This window comes from Sparus aurata, chromosome 11 (genome assembly GCF_900880675.1).
Source record: "Sparus aurata chromosome 11, fSpaAur1.1, whole genome shotgun sequence".
NCBI lineage: Eukaryota > Metazoa > Chordata > Actinopteri > Spariformes > Sparidae > Sparus > Sparus aurata.
In genome coordinates this window covers 22,956,905-22,979,415 of record NC_044197.1, presented here as the reverse complement: position 1 = coordinate 22,979,415, position 22,511 = coordinate 22,956,905, and the positions used below count along the sequence as shown (strand labels likewise).

Here is a 22,511-nt window from a genome sequence, read left to right as displayed (position 1 = left end):
CGCAAGAGACGTATCAACAACCCTGCTGAGTCTGTTCTTGTGAGGCACAAAGTTAAAACAGTTTAACAATGCAACAGAACCAGTGTTTGTCTCGTCTCGTTTTAGGAAAATAAACAACCAGGGGACATCTCAACAACACAACACCTCCAACAATATAGAAGACGCACACCAAGTTTCCATCACGTGTGTTTTCTTCATGTGTCTCATTGAAACAATGCATGTTGGGAAGTCTGAAATCTCAGCAGTAGATTCATTCAGCTCATCTTTGTCTCTGAATCGAAGTGATTTAGTGATAATAATACAGATTTCAAGTTGAACTGAAGGGGCTCTGTGGATCGCCTGTGTTGTGCTGGAGGCCAGTCATTAGTTTCTGGTAACAGACTCCATTTCCACTCAAAAAGAGATCCACAGTCCAGCAGCACTAAACAATTTAAACAACTCGTCCACAGGCTTGTAGAGGCAACGTCGTGTTACAATCTGCTCACATACGACAAATAAAAAAAGTGATTAATACATGTAAATTGATAAAACTTACTTTTTAAACAACCTTTTTTTGATGGTGGTGGTGCTTTCATTTCAGGACTTTCACTTGTAGCTGTTTTTAAAAAAATTTTTTATCTCTACTCTCTGCTCCGGTAAAGATCCGTACTCTTCTTCCACCTCTGCTGCACAAATAGTTTTTGACAGTGTGACAGCTTCCTCTCAGCACTGTTCCGGGCCTCTTGCGGTCTATATGTCACTTTAACAGCAGGTGCAGCCGCTGTAATTCTCCTTTCTTCAGCAGATGTGTAAATTGGAAAAAATGGGAGAGAAATGCTAAACTGAGAGGCCCATCCTTTCTTCGGTGTGTTTGCCTGTTAAGCTCCTCCCGTCACATGTCAGTATGCATTTCCCCAGGCCGGGCCACAGACCCCAGGTATTAAAAGAGCCAGTTAGCTGGGATCAATACCTACACAATGTTCCAGTGACAGGGAGGGGGGCTTCCTAGTGTTTATTGAGTGATGCAGAGATTTTGAACATGTGGAGCAAAGCAGCTTAGAGGGGTCGTCTTCATTATCAAATTCGATCAGCGCCTCTCTGTCGCTCTCCCCCGTGATCACCTTTGACTAGCGGGGGTCACGAGGGGGAAGCCGCGAGCCGGGGCCTCCAACACTGACCCCATGCTGAGAGATGGAGAGCTGCATTGTCTCTGCCAGAGCCAGAGCAAATAAACACTTTACTGCATTCATCTTAAACAGACTGAAATGGACAGTCGATTCATTGATTAGCCGATTTACAGATTATAATCAACAACTTCAACAGAGTCGTTAAAAATGAGCTTGTTTAGGAAGTCTTCTGTTATTACGAACTAAAACATTTTTTTTTTTTTTTTAAATGCATCACATCAGTTTCCCAGAAAGTGACGTCTTTAGTTGTCTGATGTTTGTCCGACCATCAGGTCCAAACCCAAAGACAATCAGTTTACTTAGAAATGTTGAAACGCTGTCTTGAACAGCAGTCACTGGTTTGCCATCCTCTCATCTGTAGCTCCACCTCAATCACCTCCACATGCCAGTTTGAAAGTCTGGTAATCAACATTCTTTAGAAAAATGTCAATTTGGTACAAAGCCTATATGACACGTACAAAGTGAACCTATCAGCTGTTTACAGAAACGTTAACTGTCAACATTATGTTCAGGTGACTGGGAGCTCCAGAAGGACAAAGTTTTCAGACTCAGAGTGGGGGATTGCTGACAGGAAGCAGCGCACCAGAACCGGACTCGTCTATCTCAAAATTGAAAGACATTTACTATGTTACATCTCTTCACTGTAGTGCAGCCAGACTGCTGAGGTGTAAAGACGGTGAGAACTCGTTTTTATCTGACACCTTTTAATAGAAAAAGATAAACAACCAAAATGAACAAATACAAAAGGAAGCTGCTTACAGCGTATTTACAGCACGCAAGTATTTTCTTCAGTCATGTCCAACATAAAGCAGCATGTTAGCTGGAACTCACTAAATGATGATGTTTGTAATTAATAACCCAGGTCTAATTCAACAGGGCTGAACTATCACATTGATTCCTGCTGTTGTATTTCATGCAGTGCACATGACACAGGGACAGTGGAGGATATAGTCAGTATTCAGTCTGAACTATAAAATACAGTGATATAATCCATCGACTATACTAGCAAATAGGTAGCAGCAGAGACTTTACATTTCTGCAGATGGTGTTTTAGATGATCAAGTATTATAGGACTAGTCAGGTTTCAGAGCCAACTAACAACTCAACGAGAGCCGCACCATAAACAGAGCATCAGTGAAAAAAGAGGTGCGATGTGAAAAACACAAGTGCATTTACAAAGCAATATGTTTGACAGACTAAGACATCAATGCACTTAAGTGTAACTAAGTAACGTGTTGTTCATTAGAAGTGAATCCTTTATAACACAGATGAGGTACTCAGACTTGGGCCCTGTACAACAAGAGCGTTTCTATAGTGCAAGTTAGGCTGGAGACGCAGCCTGCATGAATATCAAAGTAATAATCATCGTTCAGCGGACAATGCCCTGGCATTTTAGGTAGTTCTTCTATTGAAAGGTTTTCTCCTCAAATAAACAAAAATACATTAAAACTAACATTATTAAGAACTGAAATACCAATAAGCAAATGAAAACACTGTTAATTTGGGCTCCTATTGCTTTGAGGGGACTGGCAGCTCTCTTATTCAGTCCAGTAGGCAGCAACGACAGTCGGCTTCTCCTCGCGACATCTCTGCTGAAAACCTTCACCTGTGCTGAACCAACACTCTGACTTTAAAGCTCTGACAGCAGGTGCCGGCCTCCAGTTTCAACCGCAACCAGTCTCCCTGCATCCAACATGAAGGCAGGAAGTCGAACTAAGGGAAAGTGGGGAAGAGGGGTCAGAGGTCATCTTTTGACCTTTGCATCCTCCTTGATCTTCCAGAACATCAGCTCCATGCAAGCAGACGCATCTTCGCTCGAGTCGTGGCCCTCCACTGGAAACACATGAACAAATGACAGAAATTAATTACTTATCAATATTAAATCACATTTTTTTTAACATGAAAACTGCAATGCTGAACAGATAAAAAGCAACAGTAGCAAGACAGTTTGTTAACCCTCTCATAATCTACAACACAAAACAATATGGAGGAATTCATTACACTAGAAAGATACCAGCCACCTAAATATGCCAGATTTCTTTACTTCAAGATCGATGTATCATCCCAGAGAAATTAAGGAGAATACGCCCTATCTTGCAATGTAAGTCATTGAGCTCTATTCTAGGCTGAGACCCATCCTCCATCCAAGCTTCATGGAAATCTGTTAAGTAGTTTTTGTGTTATTCTCCAGACAAACCAACAAACCAACCAACAAACGGACACGGTTGAGAATATAACCCATATGATAGAACTTAACACAAAGTACAGCTGAGGCTGATGGGAACACCATTCGTCAAGTTTCTGCTTTTTTGGACCTTATGATGGCGCTAGATGAAAATCCCAGGGAACGGTCAAAGTTATTACAATTAATCTTGAAAGTGACATGTTGTTTCATGTGTTTCATTGAAAACCTAACCAATGGTAGGTGAGACATTTCCCCCAAAACCAAACATATCAACCACACAGTGGCACTGAGGAAAAGGCCAGGGACCAACACAGATGGGGCGTCTGCACTCTTATTTGCAAGTAATATTGTGTGTATGCATCACTGATCAGATCAAGTCTTTCACACATGGAATCATGGGAGATGGAGATCCATCATCTCGCTCTCTGAACCTTTGTGCTGTCAATTTCTGAAGCACCGCTGTCGACAGACTGTGAGCACCAAAAGAGGCACTTTGAAATTCAGTATTAGTGGCCAGAGCATCCAGACTGAGATGCAGCTGTAGAAACCTGACCTAAATCATTCACTGTTAAAAATGTGTTGGGGATATTGTGACATTTTAGTGTTTCAGTTCATTGTTCACTTTGTGATATATCTGAACTTTTATTTTGTGGATATCTTTGGTCCCCAAAAGATAATGCAATACATGTCATTTGACTCTCATTGCATATCCATGCACATGCATATATGCACCAATATCCCAAACTAAACTTTGTGCAGTTGTACTTCAACCATCTCTAACTGTGGTTTGAATTTGAGTGGCAAAAGTGCGTGTGATTTCTTGCTGTTCAGACTTCCTACAATCAATTGTGGTACAATCTGGATTTGGACTGGTAATTTAAGAAACTACATCACAGGAGATCTTTGAAAACTTTGTTATATACCTAGAAAACTCATGACACATCATAAGTACTTTCAAAACTTTCAAAAAAAAGCTTTGAGGTGTCTCAGAATCAAACTAACAGTCAGGCTTCAGTGTGCATGAGTGACACCTACTGGTGCAATCGATGTAATGCAATCAAATAAAGCAGACTGATTTACTGGACTGCAGCCTGCACTGAAATATAAGATCATAATTATATTACATGCACATCAGCACAGATGACTTAGACTCAATGAACCTGACTCATTGGACTTGTTTTATTGGACATCTTTATACAGGATTTACTACATTACTGTTAAAGACCAGTGAAAACTTTCTCATAATTGTTCTGCTACTGCCTTCTTCATAAACCTTTGCCTTGTGAGGAACCACAGCTGCTGTGGGCCTTTAAATCTCATTAAAACACTGTATAAGATATACATATAAACTTTAGGCTTTAATTTGACAGTTAATGGAAAAAGATTCATTTTAATTTGTGTGTCTCATTCAATCAGATGTACTCAATAAATCAATATTAACTGATGCAGAATTATCAATTAGTCAATCTTCGGTTGTTTGTTGTTTGCATGACACACGGCTTCAAATGGAGATTATGTGATTATGTTCCAGGGCATAAATGTCCTCGGGTTAAGGAGGAGAGGGTCTGTTTGTGTAACTCTGGTCATGTTAATGTGACAGGGGATTAAGTTCAGTGTAACTTAGATGAAATGCTGTAAAGGTTTATCAAAAAAAGAAAAAAGAAAAAGAAAGAAAAACAATTTTTATTATTTAGCATTATTTAGACTTGAGTTAGTTTTTAAATCTGAGAAATTACAAAATGTATGAATTTATTTCTGGACACGTTTGTTTGAATGCCTCTGAGCTTTGCGACAACTTCTACCTGTTTAATGCCTGGATGCAAACAAACCTGAAATCATCATGAATATAAAATTAGTACTTCTATGTTGACAGTATTATAATTTTTAGATTAGTTTTAGACTATGTCAACTCAAAAGTAACAAAACATAATAGATGTTCATCACATCTCTTATCATAAAGCATTATACAACTGCCTCGCTTTCTGTGAGATTTTTCTCACCGTTATCCTGGATGATGCGTTTGAGGTGGTCGGCCATCAAGTTCCTCAAGGCTCGTTTGTAGGGCAAGCCGAGGCGGTGAGGGAACACGATGGCCGTGTCTACGACTGTACTGTGGATCAGCTGAGAGAGGGAGAGAGAGACAGAGACAGGATGCATTATTACATAATAATACAATATAAGGATTTCAAAATATAATGCGTGTAAGGATATAGCCTAAGAGTATTGCACTATTTTTTGCATGACCTTTCTTGCTCTGATGTCAAATAAAAAAGAAACGGATAGTAAACTGCCAAAGTTGCAGATCATACAGCGCTGGTTGTAAAGATATTGTTGTCATAGAGATAAGACACGTGCAGCATTTTTTTCTCTCAGCACACAAAAACACCTCATCTCAGTGCTCCTGCGTGCACCACCAGTGCTGTTCCGTCTCCTAAAATCATGCGTGAATCATCACGTGAACACGGATCCTGACTGGATGTCGTCAAAGCGCATCTTATAGTCAGTGACATGCAGCAGACAGAAAAAATACTGCTTTTGTTGTAAACATTCCATCATGTGAATCATCCTCAAAAGTGTCAAACAAAAAGTCTTGAAGATTAGCAAAGACTCCTGGTACCTTCAGAGCGAGCAGGTCGCTCTCCAGACTGTGTCCTATGAGGATGGATTCAGCGCTGAACATGCTGAGCAGCACAGCCTGAACATCTCTCAGACTGATGGTGGCGTTTTCCAAGTCCTCCTCCGTCACACCTGAAAATCTGTGAGATATATACTGCCTTTAGAATACTGTGGTGTGACAGGGCTGCAGCTGTCTATTACTTTCATTTCAAGTTAAAGTCACATGCAGACACGAGCTGCAGGAGACAAACTAACCGCGTGTTGTAGTCAACCACTTTGCTTTCAGGTTTGACAAACGTGTCGTAGATGACTTTCAACTCGGAGTCGATGACTGTCACCCTCGTCAGCTCCAGGCCCTGCTTCGTGTAACACTGATTAATAAGAGAGAAAAAACAAGATTTAGTAGAGCACAACTAATCAGTAAAAATGACACTTTATCATTTTAATCTTAATTTTACCGATTTGCTACCATTGTAGTAAAATAATTTAATCAAATTAATTTGTATTAAACTTGTCTTAAACAAATCAAATCTAAAATCAAACACACACACACACACACACACACACACACACACACACACACAAACGACAGTTCAGAGTTTGATAGCAGGTAAAAAACCCGTCTGACTCACCATCTCACAGTCCAAAGCAAACACGCCTCCGTTGCCATCAGGCGGGAGAGCTTTACTGAACGTTGTGACATAGCCATCTATTGACTCTTTCCTCCCGTCCTGAACGTGTTGCTGTGGGAATATGAAATATTTTAAGTTTGAGACTGTTTATCAAAATGTTAAGAAAGAGCAGAAACAGAAATCAAAATAAGATAGAAGTTATATTTTAAATTACACTGGAGATGCTTGATTCATATTTTGTAGTGTTTCAAAATTAAGGGACAGTGGGCTTCTGATTATTAAGGCTCATTTATGCTCAGCGAAGCAGTCACTCTGGTGGTCACAGGGGGGTGGAATAGCAGTGTAGCCAATACTTATATCAAGAAACGACCACAGGACATATATGTACGGTATACACACATGTATAGATAGATATACACACATGTATCCATATTCTTAAGTTTTGAACATCTGTATGATGCAAAGAGACACAGTTATCACAGAACAGCTGAGAGGAGAATGGACCATGGCCAAGGAAACATAGAGGTCCTTGGTAGGCCGATTTGATACTTAGCAGCACCATCTAGTGGTCGTATTGCTTAACATCCACAGCCATGTGAAGGGCGCAAGAATGTGCGGAATGACAATTGTATTGTTATATTGTCGGAACGGACGTTTATATTGCCGTGTGTAAAGGAGCCTTTAGTCTCCTGTCAGACAATAATAGCACCAGTAACTCGGATGTGTAAAAAATGTATTTTAGATACGCAAGAGGTTGTTTTGTGTGCACAACTATCCAGTGGAAATTGGGGGTAAGCTCCAGCTACAGATGCCAATTAACATCTTTGATATTTTTAAGAAACCATCATTAGGAGCTTCTCTACACTGGTCTTTACTGTGGGAAATGGTTCTGTAATTACAGGTACTTTTATAGTTTTAGCTTGTCCTTGTTTTATATAACATCAATGGTTTGAATGTTTGACAGAGGTTTTTCTTTCGAAAAGCTCCATTACATGTCTACAGTAGCCCATTCAGCCATGATAACCTGTATATTTGACTGGCTTGAAAATGATGATACCTTGGAAACTGAGCAGCCTGGTGCACCCACAGCTGCAGCACAGCAGCTGTAGTTTGTCTCCCAGCCTCCAGCAACTGACAGAGAAGACAAGAAAAGGACGAGTCGAACAGAGACAGACGAAAGTTAAAGTTGTGAAAAGGAGGTGGAGAGAGGAAGAGTGAGTTAGATTTGGCTAAAATGCACATTCATAATATCGATGTTTGTTGACGATTTACACTAAATAAAAAAACAATCGTACCTTTATGTCTGCGCAGTCGTCCCCAGTGAAAGCTACATTCCTCTTTCCGTACACAGCTACCGTTGACATTGATCTTGTACTCGGCGCCACATCGACAGCATATCTTATTAAACGCTGGAAACACATTACAGAGAGTCATCTGAAGGTCAAATAACTGCTGGATCACACATCCCAATGATAATCTAATTTAGTGCGAGAGCTGTGTGCTCACTCACGGTCTGTAACGGCCTTCTTCTCTGGGAGGTTGAATATGATGGCTTTGCCCGGAGCCTCTGGGTTTGATCTCGGGTATCCATGCTCCTGGAGCTGCTCCTCTGTCATCAGGTATGCCCTCAGCTTCCTGTACAGTGTGGCTCCTACAGTGAGACACAACAACAAGTTACACAAATGCTGTCTTTGAACAATGGTGTCATAAAACCTACACTGAGAACATGAAGAAACAGGGATAGAAGATGAAGATAGATGCTGGCCTGTACAAATACTTTGTTACTGTATTTCAGTAGATTTTTTTCAGATATCTGTACTTTACTGGAGAATTTATTTTTCTGATGACTTTCTACTTTCATTCCCTACATTTGAACATAAATATCTGTACTTTCTACACCATGCATTTGCAAAAACAGGATTGTTACTTTAGTTTGACTGCATTTGACGGGAACTATCGATTATTTCCATTTTGTGTTACTGCACGCATGTCACGCATTGGCAGACGTAGCGGGACAAAACAGGGAAGATGTGTGTTACAGGCTGACCACACTGGATGCATTAGCAGCGTGCTAGCATGCCATTACTTCTTGCTTTTCACTCCAGCAACCGTGTTGGCAGGTTAGAGCGGCCACAGCAGCGCCTCATCAAGGGATTCAGAGTCTTGCATAATTTTACCATGACACACGCGCAGTTCTCGACAACAAAATAATTGAACAACCTGTACACAGTCAAATCAACATTATGCATTATGGAGTACATTTCAGAGCCGTTTCTTTTTTACCTTTCATTGACTAAAGAAGTTGAATTTGTCTTTCTACTTGAGTAAAAAATGTGAGTGTAAACATGTTGATAGGCGTTGCGGCTGGTGTTATCACATCACAAGACGGTTTCTAGTTACAGACAGACAAATGCTGTCTTTGTGCAATGATGTCATAAATCAACACTGGGAATGTGAAGAAACTGTTGTTGTTTTTTTACTCAAACCAGTTGATCATAAATACTTTTGCATGTGAAAGACTTTCAACATGACCTGCTTAATGTTAATGATAACATTTGACTTAATAGCTTTAGAAACTAGCTTGTGAGTCTGAAGTCACCCTGCTGCTCTTCCCCTGCAGCGCCACACGATCTGCTATACAGTCATTAAGTATAATTCTGCACATTCTAGGGTGGTAACTTTTTTTTAGATCAATCAAATCTATATATTGTTTGTTAATTAGTTGCTGATTCATCCATTTAATAAGTTACATTTTGACACTTGAAGTTATTTGTACTACTACTGTGAAATGTATGTGTTCGACAGGGCAGCAAATAACAAATATTTTTATGATTGATTAATCTGCCCTTCGTCCAATTAACAGTCCAACACCAAAAGACCACTTTAACAATCTATAATCACAGAAGCTCCTCGCTGATTTTAAGTTTTAGTGACTACTGTTTCAGCTCTTGTCTTTGGCTGATGATGAAATTAAAATGTTAAAAAGGTGCTGTAATGAGGAAGTGTTTAATATATTTGCATTATAAGTTGTTATTAAAAATTCATCACACTATTAATAATTCTACAGTTTTATAAACACAGTCTAACAAACGCATGATGTCAAGTCACGGGGCTGGGAGTTTGCGGTAAACAGCACCTGGAGGTTGTCACATGGATATTTGATATGTTTCACAACCATAAACTGACTCAACACATCAGACACTAAACAAACATCACAAGTTTCTACTTGACACAAAGAGTCTCTCAGTTTCTTCTTCTATTTTTTTTTTCTTCGCTTGGCTTTTTGTTTTTATCAGAGGTATAATCTGCATTTTTATGTTGCCAGGGATGTTATCACAGGAGCAAAGAAAAACAGAAGAAAGGAAAATGGGAATGATGTGAAAAGAATATTTCCAAGAAATCGGTTTATAGAGAAACAGGGCGGAAAAAAATGCAAACACAACACTTCTTGCCAATCTTGACTGCAGTCCAATGTACTCCCTGTACAAACCAAAACTAAATCTGGTTTGTCCCTTACCGATGAGTTTCTCCTCCTGCTGTTTACCCATCCTGTTGACAGTGAAGCTGGTTGTAGCAGCAAGACGACCCCCCAGAACTTCCTCATGGGACTGGGCCTTTCTTTTAGCAGATGAACCCGGGTTCTCTGTTGAAAGAAAATAAGATATCACTGAACGTTTCATAATTGTCACAACGTGTATTAACAAAGAGTAAATACTCTAAGCTGTTCTGCATCGTGACTGAGGTGACATACTGGTGACAGGTGACGGACAGGAGCTGCTCTTGCTGCGGAGCTTCTTCAGAGTGTTGACAGCTACGTTGAGGTAGATGTTCTTACTGCTACTGCGCTCGTACACCAGCTTTTCCTCATCAAGAGCCTAAAACAGTCAAACTTTCTGTCAGAACTTGTTCAACTGAAGCGCTTGTTGAATCTCCTCTGCATTCAGTGTCTGATTAGAGCATGTGAAAGCTGGGTGTTATTCATACCATATGGAAGGCAACCTCCTCTGATGGGCAAAATTTGACACATTCATCTATGAAAGTGTTGAGGTAGCGCTGGCGGATGTTGGTGGGAACTTTGGCCCCGAACTCAGTGGGGATGACGGGGCGCCTCATTGAAGCGCTCTGAAAAAGAAAGCACTGATGATGAATCACATCCTACAGATAAAACAAACAATACTTAGCCCACCTCTGACTGTAAACCGTAGAGGTAACGTGTGGAATGTCTAGCCACAAAAACACAAAACAACCATTCAGAAGAACAAGCAGCCGCACGTAATGTTGTGGATTCTATGGATACCTTCATGGTGGGAGTGTGTGCCATCCTCTTCTGCATGAACGTGGATGATGTCTTGGACAAGATGCCGGCGGTGGTTTGGGCTTTTACAGTCTGATGGGTCTGGCTGGGGGACAACACTCGGCTGGCAGCTGGTTTAACATCTGCAGGACCTAGAGACACACACACATGATTTTCTACTTAAGTTGGAATAGCTCCATTTCTAGCCATCAGAGAAGAGAGACAGACCATTACATCTACTTAAGGCTATCATTTCAAGGTATTAAAAAATAATCAGTGGAAAGTGGTTATACATTGACGAAAAAGAAAGCTGAACCCTGCTACAGTAAAGAGCAGGCCCATTCAACTACTTTTTTAGAAGGGCCAGATTTGAAATAAAGAGACGCGCTAGCAGGCCGGACTTCTACATTCCTGACGTCTGATCTGCAAAGCTCAGAATTAAAATGTGTTCAATTAACACATTATTTACTTTTCCCCACATTGTTAGTTCTCACAATTAAAAAATAAACATTATACAAAATAAAGAGAAAAAACAACACAAAAAAATCTTAGAAAAATTATGTTGTCTCTTATGACATGATAACGGCATAGATAATGTGATCTTGAGATAACAAATAAAATCTTACTTGTTATCACTGTGATATGGAGGAAATAATTTGTCTGTCCCATGAGCATTTAGGGGTTCTATAGTTTAGTGCTTATTGGCAGACATAACTTATGTTCTAATTAGCCTCCCAACAAAATGAGCAAAGGACAGCTTTTACCAGTTAAGTAGGTCTTGTATAGAGTATTGGAGGCACGCATACTTGTTTTGGAGGATGTCATCTGTGGGTTCGGACGGTGCGCTATTCTCTTCCTTTCTCCAGAGAAGCTCTGGCTGGAGCTCTGTGAGGCAGCTTTGACTGAAGCAGAAAGCTGAGCAGCTTGCTGCTGAGCCATCTGCATCCGATGGTAGCAGGCCTCCTGAGCCGAGGGTCTCTTGTACGGCCGCACCGCTGATTTTGAAGGTGCTTCATTCTGATAAAAACAAGTGAATGCTTTGTGTTAATGAATGATGCTGAAATGACAAGGATTAAATCAAGTTACTCTCTGGCTACCTACAAGAAGGAAGCAGCAGAAATTTGCCTGCAACTGTACATACTCACTCTGATGCTGGCCATGATCAGGGCTCAACTGATAGGGCTTTTTTCAGGGCCAATAACGATCATATGAAATCAAGAGGATTGAAAAACGGTAGTTGGGACGGATATTCTTTTGTAGATTGAGATAATTCAGTGCTAATAGGCTATTAATTGTGATACCAACCAGATAGTGTTAGGGGTGGGACATTGTGTAAGAGGATGCTGCATCACAGGGAAAGTACCATATTTTAAAATTAGTTTATTTTATCTATAATACTGCAGGAAAATCACATATAGCAATAATCGGAAAAATACTGAATATTGCCAAGATAATTGGCCAGGGCCGATAATTGGTCTACCCCTGGTCATGATCGTGTGACTGCACCACTGACAATCAGCTAATGCAAACAGCTATTGATACCAACAAACACCTTTACATTCAAGTTTTATTCTGTCCATATGGATTCTGTATTTTTTATTTTTTTTTTACATATTTTCAGTTCAATTAAAGGAGAAGGGAAAGGTAAAGCGGACCTATATTATTCATCATCATCATCAGCTAGAGAACAGTTGTATATTACCACCTATGAAGCACACAATACTGATAATAAATCTAAAACTTAAACTCTTGTGAATAAGCATCGATCTGACACAGCAAATATCAGACAAACAAAATTCTATCGGGCCTTTAATGAAGCTGCCTCGAACAGTTTATTCCAGTAAGAACATTTTGTCAAAAACATCCTTACAAGGCTGATCAGGCTGCCAAAAATATAAATAGAATAGAAAATACAGTCAGCTGACTACTTGAAAGTCAGATCAGATGGTATTTAAATGCTACAATCTGTACAAGTGGAAACCCCCAACACCCTAACCCCAATACACTGATACTTTCATATTGTTCTTCTAGTATTCACTTCCTTGTTTGTCTTGCCACCAGCTGTACCTGTGATAAAACATCATATTTTTCATCAAAGTTTGACTTCCAGTGATAACGACAAAACTGCTGCTTATCCGAAAAGCCTGAGGGAATCTTTGTGTCATAATACTTACAATACTGAATACTGTTACTTCACCACTGTGGTTACTTTGTACAGTCCTCCTGTGATAAAGCTGTAGAACTTGTACTCCTTTTTTAAACAATTACTGCTTTGTACACAAGCATGATTTGTATAAAAATCATGTTCTGGATTATCTTGTGATTTGTTTTTATGATACAGGTACGGATATTGTGCGTTCACCTCTCACTGAGTTTAAAGGGGAATTCGAGTATTTCTAAACCTGCGTGTTAAAGTACTCACAGGCTGAAGTTGTTATCGGTAGTGTCTGACAACATTATGGAAACGTTACAATCAGAGATCGACCATTTGTTATATAGTAACATTCTTTTTGTAACCAGTTAAACTTCATTTGAGATGTCTCACTCTGAATGTTATACTTTACGTTTCTTTGCATTCAGGTCAAACGTTAAGAAATAACACTACGCTCACAACAGCCATAAAGACGTATCTGGCTAAGCTGTTACTTCCAGTTTTCAGGTACAACTGACACATGACTTGGAGGTCATCTTTGTACATTTTGAAGTAACTCCAGATGCTTCACCTTTTTCGACAACTTGCAAGCCTGGCTGTTGTGTGATTACATGTCACTCTGTCCCAGGTTCAGTGCAACGCTGGTGACTTAAGATGAGAGCTGTGATGCAAGAAACTATCAAGCTCCTCATCTAAGAAGAACCACTGATTATTCATGTGATGATGAATGATGAATGATGAATGATAATAATAATAATCATTATTGTAATAATAATAATAATAATAATAATAATAATAATGCATTTAATTTATATAGCACCTTTCAGGGTACCCAAGGACACTTAACAAAGTGGAACAAACAAAACAAAGAATAAATGGATAAACAAAAAATACATATAAGATAAAGTAATAAAAAAGTTGATTGATTTGATGGGCCTTATTAAAAAGATGGGTTATAAGGTCTCTTTTGAAAGAATGAATGAATAATGTTGCACTACCACTAGTGGGTTTTGATGCAGTGCATTCACAGAGTAAAACTTGTGCACACCAGTGGATCGGTAGGAGAAAAAGGGCCTACAAAATCTTCAAAGACAACCTGATGAATGTCTTTGTGTAGAAACGTTGCTAAAATGCATTCTGGAATGTAAGTGAGGTGAACAATGTTCAGGAGTGTTTCTGCCCTGATGTAATGCATAAACACAAAAGCAAAATGGAAACATTCGACATTTCAAAACATTCAGGTCAGCCCCAACAGTCAGTAATGACTGGAAATACATTCTCGCTTGCAGTTCCTCAAGGTAAACTCCAAACTGTGACTCATGTTTCCAGGATGTTTGGCAAGATGTGGTGCACCCAAACATGTAAATATAAGGCCCAGGTTTAAAAAATAGTGGAATTCCACATTAAATTTTGCTCATGACGACATAGTGGGATGAAGAAAGACAAAGACGTGAAGGTGACAAACTTACACTTCCTTTGGCAACAAAATGTGAGACTCTCTTCTTCTGACCGGGGAAGAGAGTTGTTAAAGTGCTCTCTGTGCTTTTCTCCTCTTCTGAATCCCTAGAGGGCTGAGAGGATACAACAAGACATGTTTTTTCTATCACGTGGTCTTTTTCAAAATATGATTCAATTAATGAAACACCATGGCAAAAAAGAAATACCTGTTTAGTTTGCCTTCCCTTGTCTTCCCTCTTCACATCCTTTGATTCATTGAAGATTCGCAAACACTCCTCCATGGGATCCGAGTCAAAGTCCAGATCATCCTGAAAACTAGAAAAGTCGATTCCAACACCGTCTACCTCGTCCTTACTAGTTGCGCCGCCGTCATCCTCATCATCAGAGGAAGACGGAGTCAGCTCTGATGCTTTCCTCTTGTTCTGAAGTCCCCTCTTTAAAGCATCCGCAGATTTTCTCACCAGCACTTCTTCTGGTTCCTCGTCGTCATCGTCAATCTCTATCGGCTCTGCCTCCTCTGGGCTCTCGTCCCCAAACAGATCAGCGTGGCTAAGACTCGCACTTCGTCGTTTGTTCTCAAGCTTTTTCCCGTTTGATGAGCTGATGTTTTGCTTCACTTTATCTGTACTGTTTGAAGAAATTCCTTTACTGTTACTATGACTGCTTGTGCTACTGGAGCTGCTTTTGCTCAATTTCTTTACATCCTTTTCTCTTTTACTGCTATCAACTTTACCATTTTTGTGTTGGCGGTACTTGCCGAGTTCCTTTTCCTTCTCTGATATCTTGGGTTTCTTGCTTTCCCTCGCACCATTTTCCGTATCTTTATCTCGTTTGCTTGAGTCCGTTTTTAATTTTTCCACAACTTTGATCTTACCATCCCTTCTCTTTTCGTCTCTGCCTTCCCTCTGAACTTTATCAGATGTTTTAACCTTAACCATGTTTTTCTTATCATCTCTTTTTCCAAGACTCTTGTTCTCCTTCTTTGCAGAGTCCTGGTTCGAGTTCTTAGTTGACCCTTTGTCTTTACTGCTGCTGCTACTACTACTCTTACTACCAATTGTTCTGTTTACTTCCTTTTCAAGTTTGTGCACTTTCTCAGATTTGCCACTTTTGTCATGACTAGCTCGACTAGTCACTTTCCTTTTCTCCATGCTGTTCTTTCGTTTAAGATTTTCCTGGACGTCTGAGTCCTCTGCCAAGTCCTCTTTATTCCTCTGTGTCAGTGCATTTAGCGTACTTTCAGTTCTCTCTTTTCTCTCCTTTCCAACAGCGTCCCAAAGTGACCCACTGTTGCCTTTTCTCTGCTGGACATTACTGAGCGAAGTCGGTCGATACTCCGTTCCAGAGCTCTCCTCATCAGAGTCTGAGAAAGTGTACTTTTTTGTGTCTACGCTCTGCTGCCAAGGTTTTTTCACCGCTACAACACAATCCTCGTCTGACATGTCTAATAGTTTTTGTGTCTTTGCTCCCTCTGTCTTTACAGCACCCCTGTTCTTTTTGCTTTTCGCTGCGATTCCTGCCGAGTAGTTGGACAGCGGATCGTACTCCATATCTGTAGATGGTCTAGAATTGTCCACAGTGTATTTACACTTAGAGGATGTGCTGTTGGAGTACTTTGGACTCGGGGGAGGAGAGGGGAGTTGGTGTGTGTGTGTCCGAGATGGAGGCTTCCTCACTGAAGTAGGAACATATTCCATGGAGTTGCTATTGTTCCCTTGGTTATCTGAATCCAAGGTATACTTGCTGCAGCCGGGGGTGGGATTATAACCTCCAGATGTCATCTGATAACTCCCAGGGTCATAGGCCATGTGTGAAGGTGGTGCTTTGCTCTTAACAGCTTCAGATGAAGACACACTGGTACTCTTGCCGGGATTGTACGGTTCATCCCCAATCCGCGATAGCTTTCTCTTCTCCCTCTCCACCTCGCTGCGGACCTCTTCGATGGCCTTGTTAACCAGCTCCAGAGCCCCGCTGAGATCTCCTGAGGCACCTGGCTTTCCATTCTGCTGATCCTGGGGCCTCACAACTTCTGGGTTGAAGGGATCATAACCTTGTTCTGCAGAAGTGAAAGACAAACAGTCTTAACAATCTAAGAAAAGGTTCACTTACTGGACTTTTCAGGAGCTAGGGACACACCAATCCAGTCTGCCACAATGCGGTCCTTATCAATCCACAGTACAACAGTTTCTTTGTGACTCAAATTCCAAAATTCAGTGTTTCTGCTTTCAGTTACATTGTTTTAATGACAGAAGGCCAATCACTCAATGTGAGTGCCGCAGCAATCCCTGGAGTATAATACTGTATTGTCTTATTTATCCAAACGGCTCTATGCAGTGGGGTTGTTCTATACCAATGAGAAGGGAGGTTAGCAATTACAATCAGTACGAGATTTGCAACAATTAATCACTTAATTGATCAGTCGATCAACAGAAAATGAATTGCCAACTCATTGTTTCAGTTTTTTTTTCCAGCAATAATGTCAAACATTTGCTAGTTCTAGCTTCTTAAATGTAAGGATTTCAATTCTGGACAAAATAATATTTTCAAGAAGACACTGTTTAAGCACTCTTCTCAGTTTCATAGACTATACAATACTAATAATCTTTAGATTACCCGACAATGAAAACAGTATTTAGTTGCAGCCCTAATCAATACCAGGGGAAAGAACACTTGGACTGTTGCATCCCTACTTCCCACCACATCACAAGGTGTTCCTCAGAGGACTTAATGGCCAGGGAGAGTTGAATATATCTTGAAACACGTAAAAACAAACAGAATGTATGCAACTACACAAGCTTATATGTTCTGTATTTTGGGGTGAATTATGTTAGCTGGATTCTCTTGGGATCAATTTTTTAATCAGGATTTATGTATTTTTGTCTCCCTGCGTCATCCCTTTTGGTGTATACTTAATACTTGTTTTACCTTGAGACTCTTTCATTGTTTTCTATTTAGCACGTACAGCACTTGGTAACTGTTTTTAAAAGTGCTATAAAGTTATTATATCTAGAGGGGAACATAGGACACCAGCAGGACAAGTGGAGTATTATTAATCAAAAGAAAAGGGAAAAACCTCGGACAGTAAGACAGAAGCTATATGATATCCTGTCTCCACCCCTCTGTTATGGTGCAAACACTGCTACCTGCAGACTCAGGACACTGCACTCTCCGACTATTTACCATTTATACTGCAGTACAGGATACCTTATTATGTTTTCCAGGCTTTGTTTTGTACACACATCTATTCAAGGTGTACATATTCGTTTTTCTCTTTCAAATTCCGGTTGGTCTCTTACTTTGACACTTTCATTTCCAGGCATGGGCTAAATACTTTGTCTTGTACTTCTTAGCTAAACATCGGTCGGAGGGATGGGGCTGGTAAGTTGCTAAAATGATGGTTAGTTAGCTAACAGAAACAGAAATTGACTTTACATCGTTGTTAGTTTCGTTAACCCGCTCAGAGGCATTCTCAGCCCTGTGGTCCGCCTTACCAACACAGCCAGCTCAGACGTTAAGGCATTAAACTCACTTGCGGATATAATAAATAATTCTAAGCACCTTTCTGTGTGGACTGAAGGTCTCTCTGCTTTTTAACATCTGCCGGTGCTCCGTAGGACGGCCGTCTCTGCTGGCTGTGCCTGAAGTGACAGTACGGTCTGTTGCACCCATTTTTACTGCCTTTGCCCTCGCTGTATTCCGCGTAAAATGGGCAGTCAATCCCTCGGAAGAAGCCGGTGGATCTGAGCATTATCTCCAGATGTTCCTCTCATGCCCGCATGAACACGCTCGTCCGTTTTCCTGCGTGGTTTTTGTCGTACTGGCGAAAGCTTGTAGAAGCGACGGAACAATAACAACGTCCCTAAGGCGCCATGTTGGATTGGTCTGGAGAATGAAACATCGCGTGAACTAACACATGTCGCGCTCTTGACGTCACTGAAGCTATGGTCAACGTAGAAACTTTTCACCCAGCATGCTGCTAACAGGAAGCTAATGATACTCTTTAATCATTCTTGTAAACCACAACAAGTACACATAAAGTCGCTCTTAATATGAGGTGAGAATATTGAGAGCAAGAATGGAAATATTCCCAGAGACTTGGCCTTCCTCTCTAGCAACTTTATTCCGTTCATCACCTTGCTGGTTGCAATCGGAATTTAGCTAATGAATGCTAGCTAAGCTTAATTAGAAACACCAGTGCGTGCTCCGCCAGAGACAGAGAAAGGAGTCCTGCGCCTATTTGTAGAGCTGTTGTTTGACTGAAAACTTGAGTTGCAAAATAAGCGACAAGTGTTTCAACAATTTTATTTCAAATGTGTCCCCATAAAGGGTTGTCTTGAAGTCCTCGGGGCAAATGACCTGGAAAGAAAGTAAATACATACATGAAATTTGGTGACAATTTCAAAGGAGGAGGCCGCCATTTTGGGATATTTCCACATTTTCCAGCTGTGAACACTCTTCAACTAGGTTTTTACTTCATATAGAGAGCTAGCTGAAAATAAGTGCACTTTCCAAAGTGTCCAATTACTCGTTTAGTTTCCCAAACCAATAACCTGTAAAATCACGTTTGCGTGAGCAGATAAGACTTAAGTCAAAAGCTTTATTTAGTCTGTACAGCATCAAAAACGGTTTACAAAATGCATTTGATGCAAACGCTTAGGATACTCAGCAATATAATGTAAGGCTAAACAGCCGAAACAATAAAAACTAAAGATGCAAAAGGTCAGGAAAACAGAAAACGTTTTAGTTTACATCTAGAAATTAAAACACATAGTGTTAACTTGAAATAAGCAAACCTCTAAATCTGCACTAATATAAAGAGAAAAGTTAAATATATTTCTTCAGCAAAAGGAAAAACATTTCCTACATTAACATGGAGAGCCATCATATATATGCTGAAGAATATTTAACCTTTATTTTTTGTTCGCCACCAACGACAACTTGGGTTCTTAGTGGGGAAAAAAAGTCGCCTATGTCCTGGCAAAAAGTAGAAAACATCTCAGCTCCACAAACGCCTCTTAAAGTCTTCCATGATACCTACCTCCTGCTCCACTCTCAAACGTCACACCAACACGTGCTCAGGCTCTTTGTGCTCTCCAGCTGAACACGTGACCCGGTCCTCACCGTCGCGACGCTCAGGTGTGCTGAGCAGGTAGGCCTAATCATTGATGTAACAGCTGGCACGCCTCCAACAGGTACATTTTTTTGTTTTTTTTTCCATGAGTCAGCTCCATAACCTCATGCAGCTTCGGATGAACGGTTTGGAACGCGACAGCAGTCACTTGAGTACATTGTTAAACGTTTCAGTGTTAATGTGGAAGTTATTTTTACACAGAAGGAGTACAGAAGGGCAGACCAGTCAATCAGTCAATCAATCAGCTGCTCATTTCACCTGTGTTGAATAGCCTAAAACTAAGAATGGTCTCAAATGATCGTTCCTTGTGATGATATCCTACGATATACAATTTGCATTTGATCTTTGGGATTGTTTAAAATGTTTTTTTTTATAAACTTGATTTAACTTTTTATCATGATTTTTATCATATCCTTTACCTTTGGGACGGGTTATCCAAGTCATATAAACACACGGTCCATATATAAAAAAGGAAAACACTGTTAGACGTGTCAAACATGAACTAAAGCAAAGGCGTAAATAAGGAAAATAATTTCCATCTGTCTCAAATGTCACGTGTGTTACTGCAACATCACAGCAGAGTCCTCCTTCATGTTATTAGTAACACCTCTGATTGTGTTCCTGCTGTGAGAAAGACTTCTGCAGGCGCCTTGCCTAAATTTAAGTTGATTTGATCAACTTTTTTTTTGGATGAATCAAGTTTTTGATTAATATCAGTGCATGAATACTTTACTGCTTGTTTTTCTGATGGGATAAAATGGAAAGCCAGGCAACTCCTTTGCTTTATTACTTGACGCTTGTTCTTGTCATTAAGGAACTGAGATGCAGGTAGGGCATCACCAGAATGTCTGCAGACTCAGAAACTCTGGTACTCAACTTGTCTGACTGTTCCGGAAATATATTTGGTCAAGTGCAACATGGATGTGTTAGATTATGCAGACGAAAGTAACATTATTGTCGAGGATAAAAATACTTTTCCTTTACAATGTGCCGACTTTGCCATTTCCGTATTTGTGAACACTTCCTGTCACTGGGATCATATTGGTATACCTAGGACATGATTAAGTAGGATATAATGAAACTTTATTTGTTCAGCACTTCTACAAGTTGTCTTACAAGGAAGAGAGAAAAAAGAGCAAATGGCATTTATAAAGAACACCATGTCCGAAAATGTTCCTTTTTTTTCTGTCTTCATGTGCACAGTGCAGAAGAAAAAAAGAATTGACTATCTTCAGATCTCATGACTTCACATCTTATGATCTGTGGCCCACACAAGGTTTGCTTGTTCCCTCCTTTATGAAATGTTTGGAATGGATGGAATAAAAAATAAGATGTTCTTATTTATTGATTAAGGACACAGTCTACCACATCCTTATGAGATTGTTAATCATAACCAGTAGTTGATGAAGTATTCCGATCCTTTACTTAAGTAAAAGTATCTTAACCTCACTGTAAAAATACTCTGGCATTAAAAACATTATTTATGTGTTTATAAGCAAGATGTACTAAAGTAAAAGTGCTTGTGTTCCCTGTTATATCTGGTGTTGTTGGATTAATACCACTGCTGCAGTAATGTGTATGTTGCATTTTACTGCTGTAGAGGAGCTAGTGTTTAAAAAAAAAAAAAAGTGTATATATATTAAATTAAAAATCAGTCACTGCTCATTGGATCCCATATTTTCTTCTTATTTGATTATTTTTATTTATTTATTTGATTGTTTTGATTTCTCAGCTGGTCTTAACTAAATATCAGTGCTGTAAAAAGTGCCCAAAAATCACACTTGAGTAAAAATAAAGATATCGTGTTGTTTGAATATTACTTTGGTAAAAGAGAGAGAACCTGTAACAAAAATGCTTAAATAAAAGTCTTGAAATAACACATAATTAAACTTACATGTACATAAGAGGGAATACTGTGGGTCGATTGATTACCTGCCCGCAATCTAGTAACTACAATTTTCATATTTGTAATGGAGTAAAAAATACAATATGTGTGTCTTAAATACAGGTCTTGAGAAGATGTACTTGGTTACATTCCATCAATGCTGAAGACCAGGATGAGACTCTTTGAGTGGTGTCATGGCAGTGTGATTCTGCATGCAGCGGTCAGAACTGTCCACTAGAGGGAGACAAATACCTGTAACGTATCCACACACGCACACACGTCCGTACGTACGTTCTCTGGAGACTGTACAGAAAACCCTCTGCTGTTGCATCATTTAATTTCCTCCGGCCTGATGACGTTTGCAGGGCTGAAATAGAAATTATGCAACTGGCAGTTTTTTCTTGTCATGTGTTTTGTGTTTTAACTCTTTCTGTGTAGAATTATAAGAAAGGACGAAGATTTATAATCACAAATTATTAATGTGATCATTGTTTGTTGAGCTGAGATGCTTTAATCAAATATTTCCAAATATTTGCTGGTTTCAGTGTCACTGATGATTGATTGTCACCTGGCTTATGAATTGGATCCAGGCATGTAGTTTTGTAACATTATTTCAGCTTGATCTCTCAATACTTGTGATGTGCATTTGTTTACTTTTTGTTTGAGTTTAAATGTAACTAAGTAATTTTTCTCAAGTAATGTACATATGTACATACAATTTTGCGATACTGTTGGCTGCTTTACCTAAGTGTTTCCATTTTCTGCTCCTTTATACTTCCACAACATTATATTTTGTGGTTACTTTGCAGGCTGCATGTTGCAACAGAGCCAAAGTAGCAATCTTTTTGATTAATTTAGATGCTCAGCAATCTAATAAGAAAAAAAGATGGAATCCAATAACTGGTCGACCTATATTGTACAGAATAGATACATGCATATGTATTATCTACTTTCACTTGTGATTTTAAAACTTAAGTACATGTAATATCAAA

At 39.7% G+C, this 22,511-nt stretch overlaps 1 protein-coding gene across 1 annotated transcript; it reads right to left on the bottom strand.

Moving 5' to 3' along the window:
* Window positions 1-1,853: 1,853 nt before the first annotated feature.
* On the bottom strand, window positions 1,854-18,859 carry rexo1 (REX1, RNA exonuclease 1 homolog). Its single transcript, XM_030433845.1, has 16 exons — window positions 18,062-18,859; window positions 14,710-16,559; window positions 14,515-14,616; window positions 11,700-11,910; window positions 10,897-11,045; window positions 10,584-10,721; window positions 10,351-10,474; window positions 10,117-10,242; window positions 8,110-8,250; window positions 7,895-8,008; window positions 7,657-7,730; window positions 6,600-6,710; window positions 6,223-6,338; window positions 5,969-6,107; window positions 5,352-5,472; window positions 1,854-2,999 (listed from the first exon to the last, which is right to left on the bottom strand). The coding sequence occupies exons 1-16, from the start codon at window positions 18,249-18,251 to the stop codon at window positions 2,911-2,913; spliced, it is 3,795 nt and encodes a 1,264-aa protein (XP_030289705.1). The 5' UTR covers window positions 18,252-18,859; the 3' UTR covers window positions 1,854-2,910.
* Window positions 18,860-22,511: the final 3,652 nt, after the last annotated feature.

Bases quoted from the DNA above. Each gene is read 5' to 3' on its own strand.
- rexo1 (XM_030433845.1), bottom strand. From the start codon at position 18,251: ATGCTCAGATCCACCGGCTTCTTCCGAGGGATTGACTGCCCATTTTAC. The intron at 10,722-10,896 runs GTATCCATAGAA...TTTCTTTTTCAG, and splicing joins CACACACTCCCACCATGAAG to AGCGCTTCAATGAGGCGCCC. The intron at 10,475-10,583 runs GTATGAATAACA...TGACTGTTTTAG, and splicing joins AGGAGGTTGCCTTCCATATG to GCTCTTGATGAGGAAAAGCT.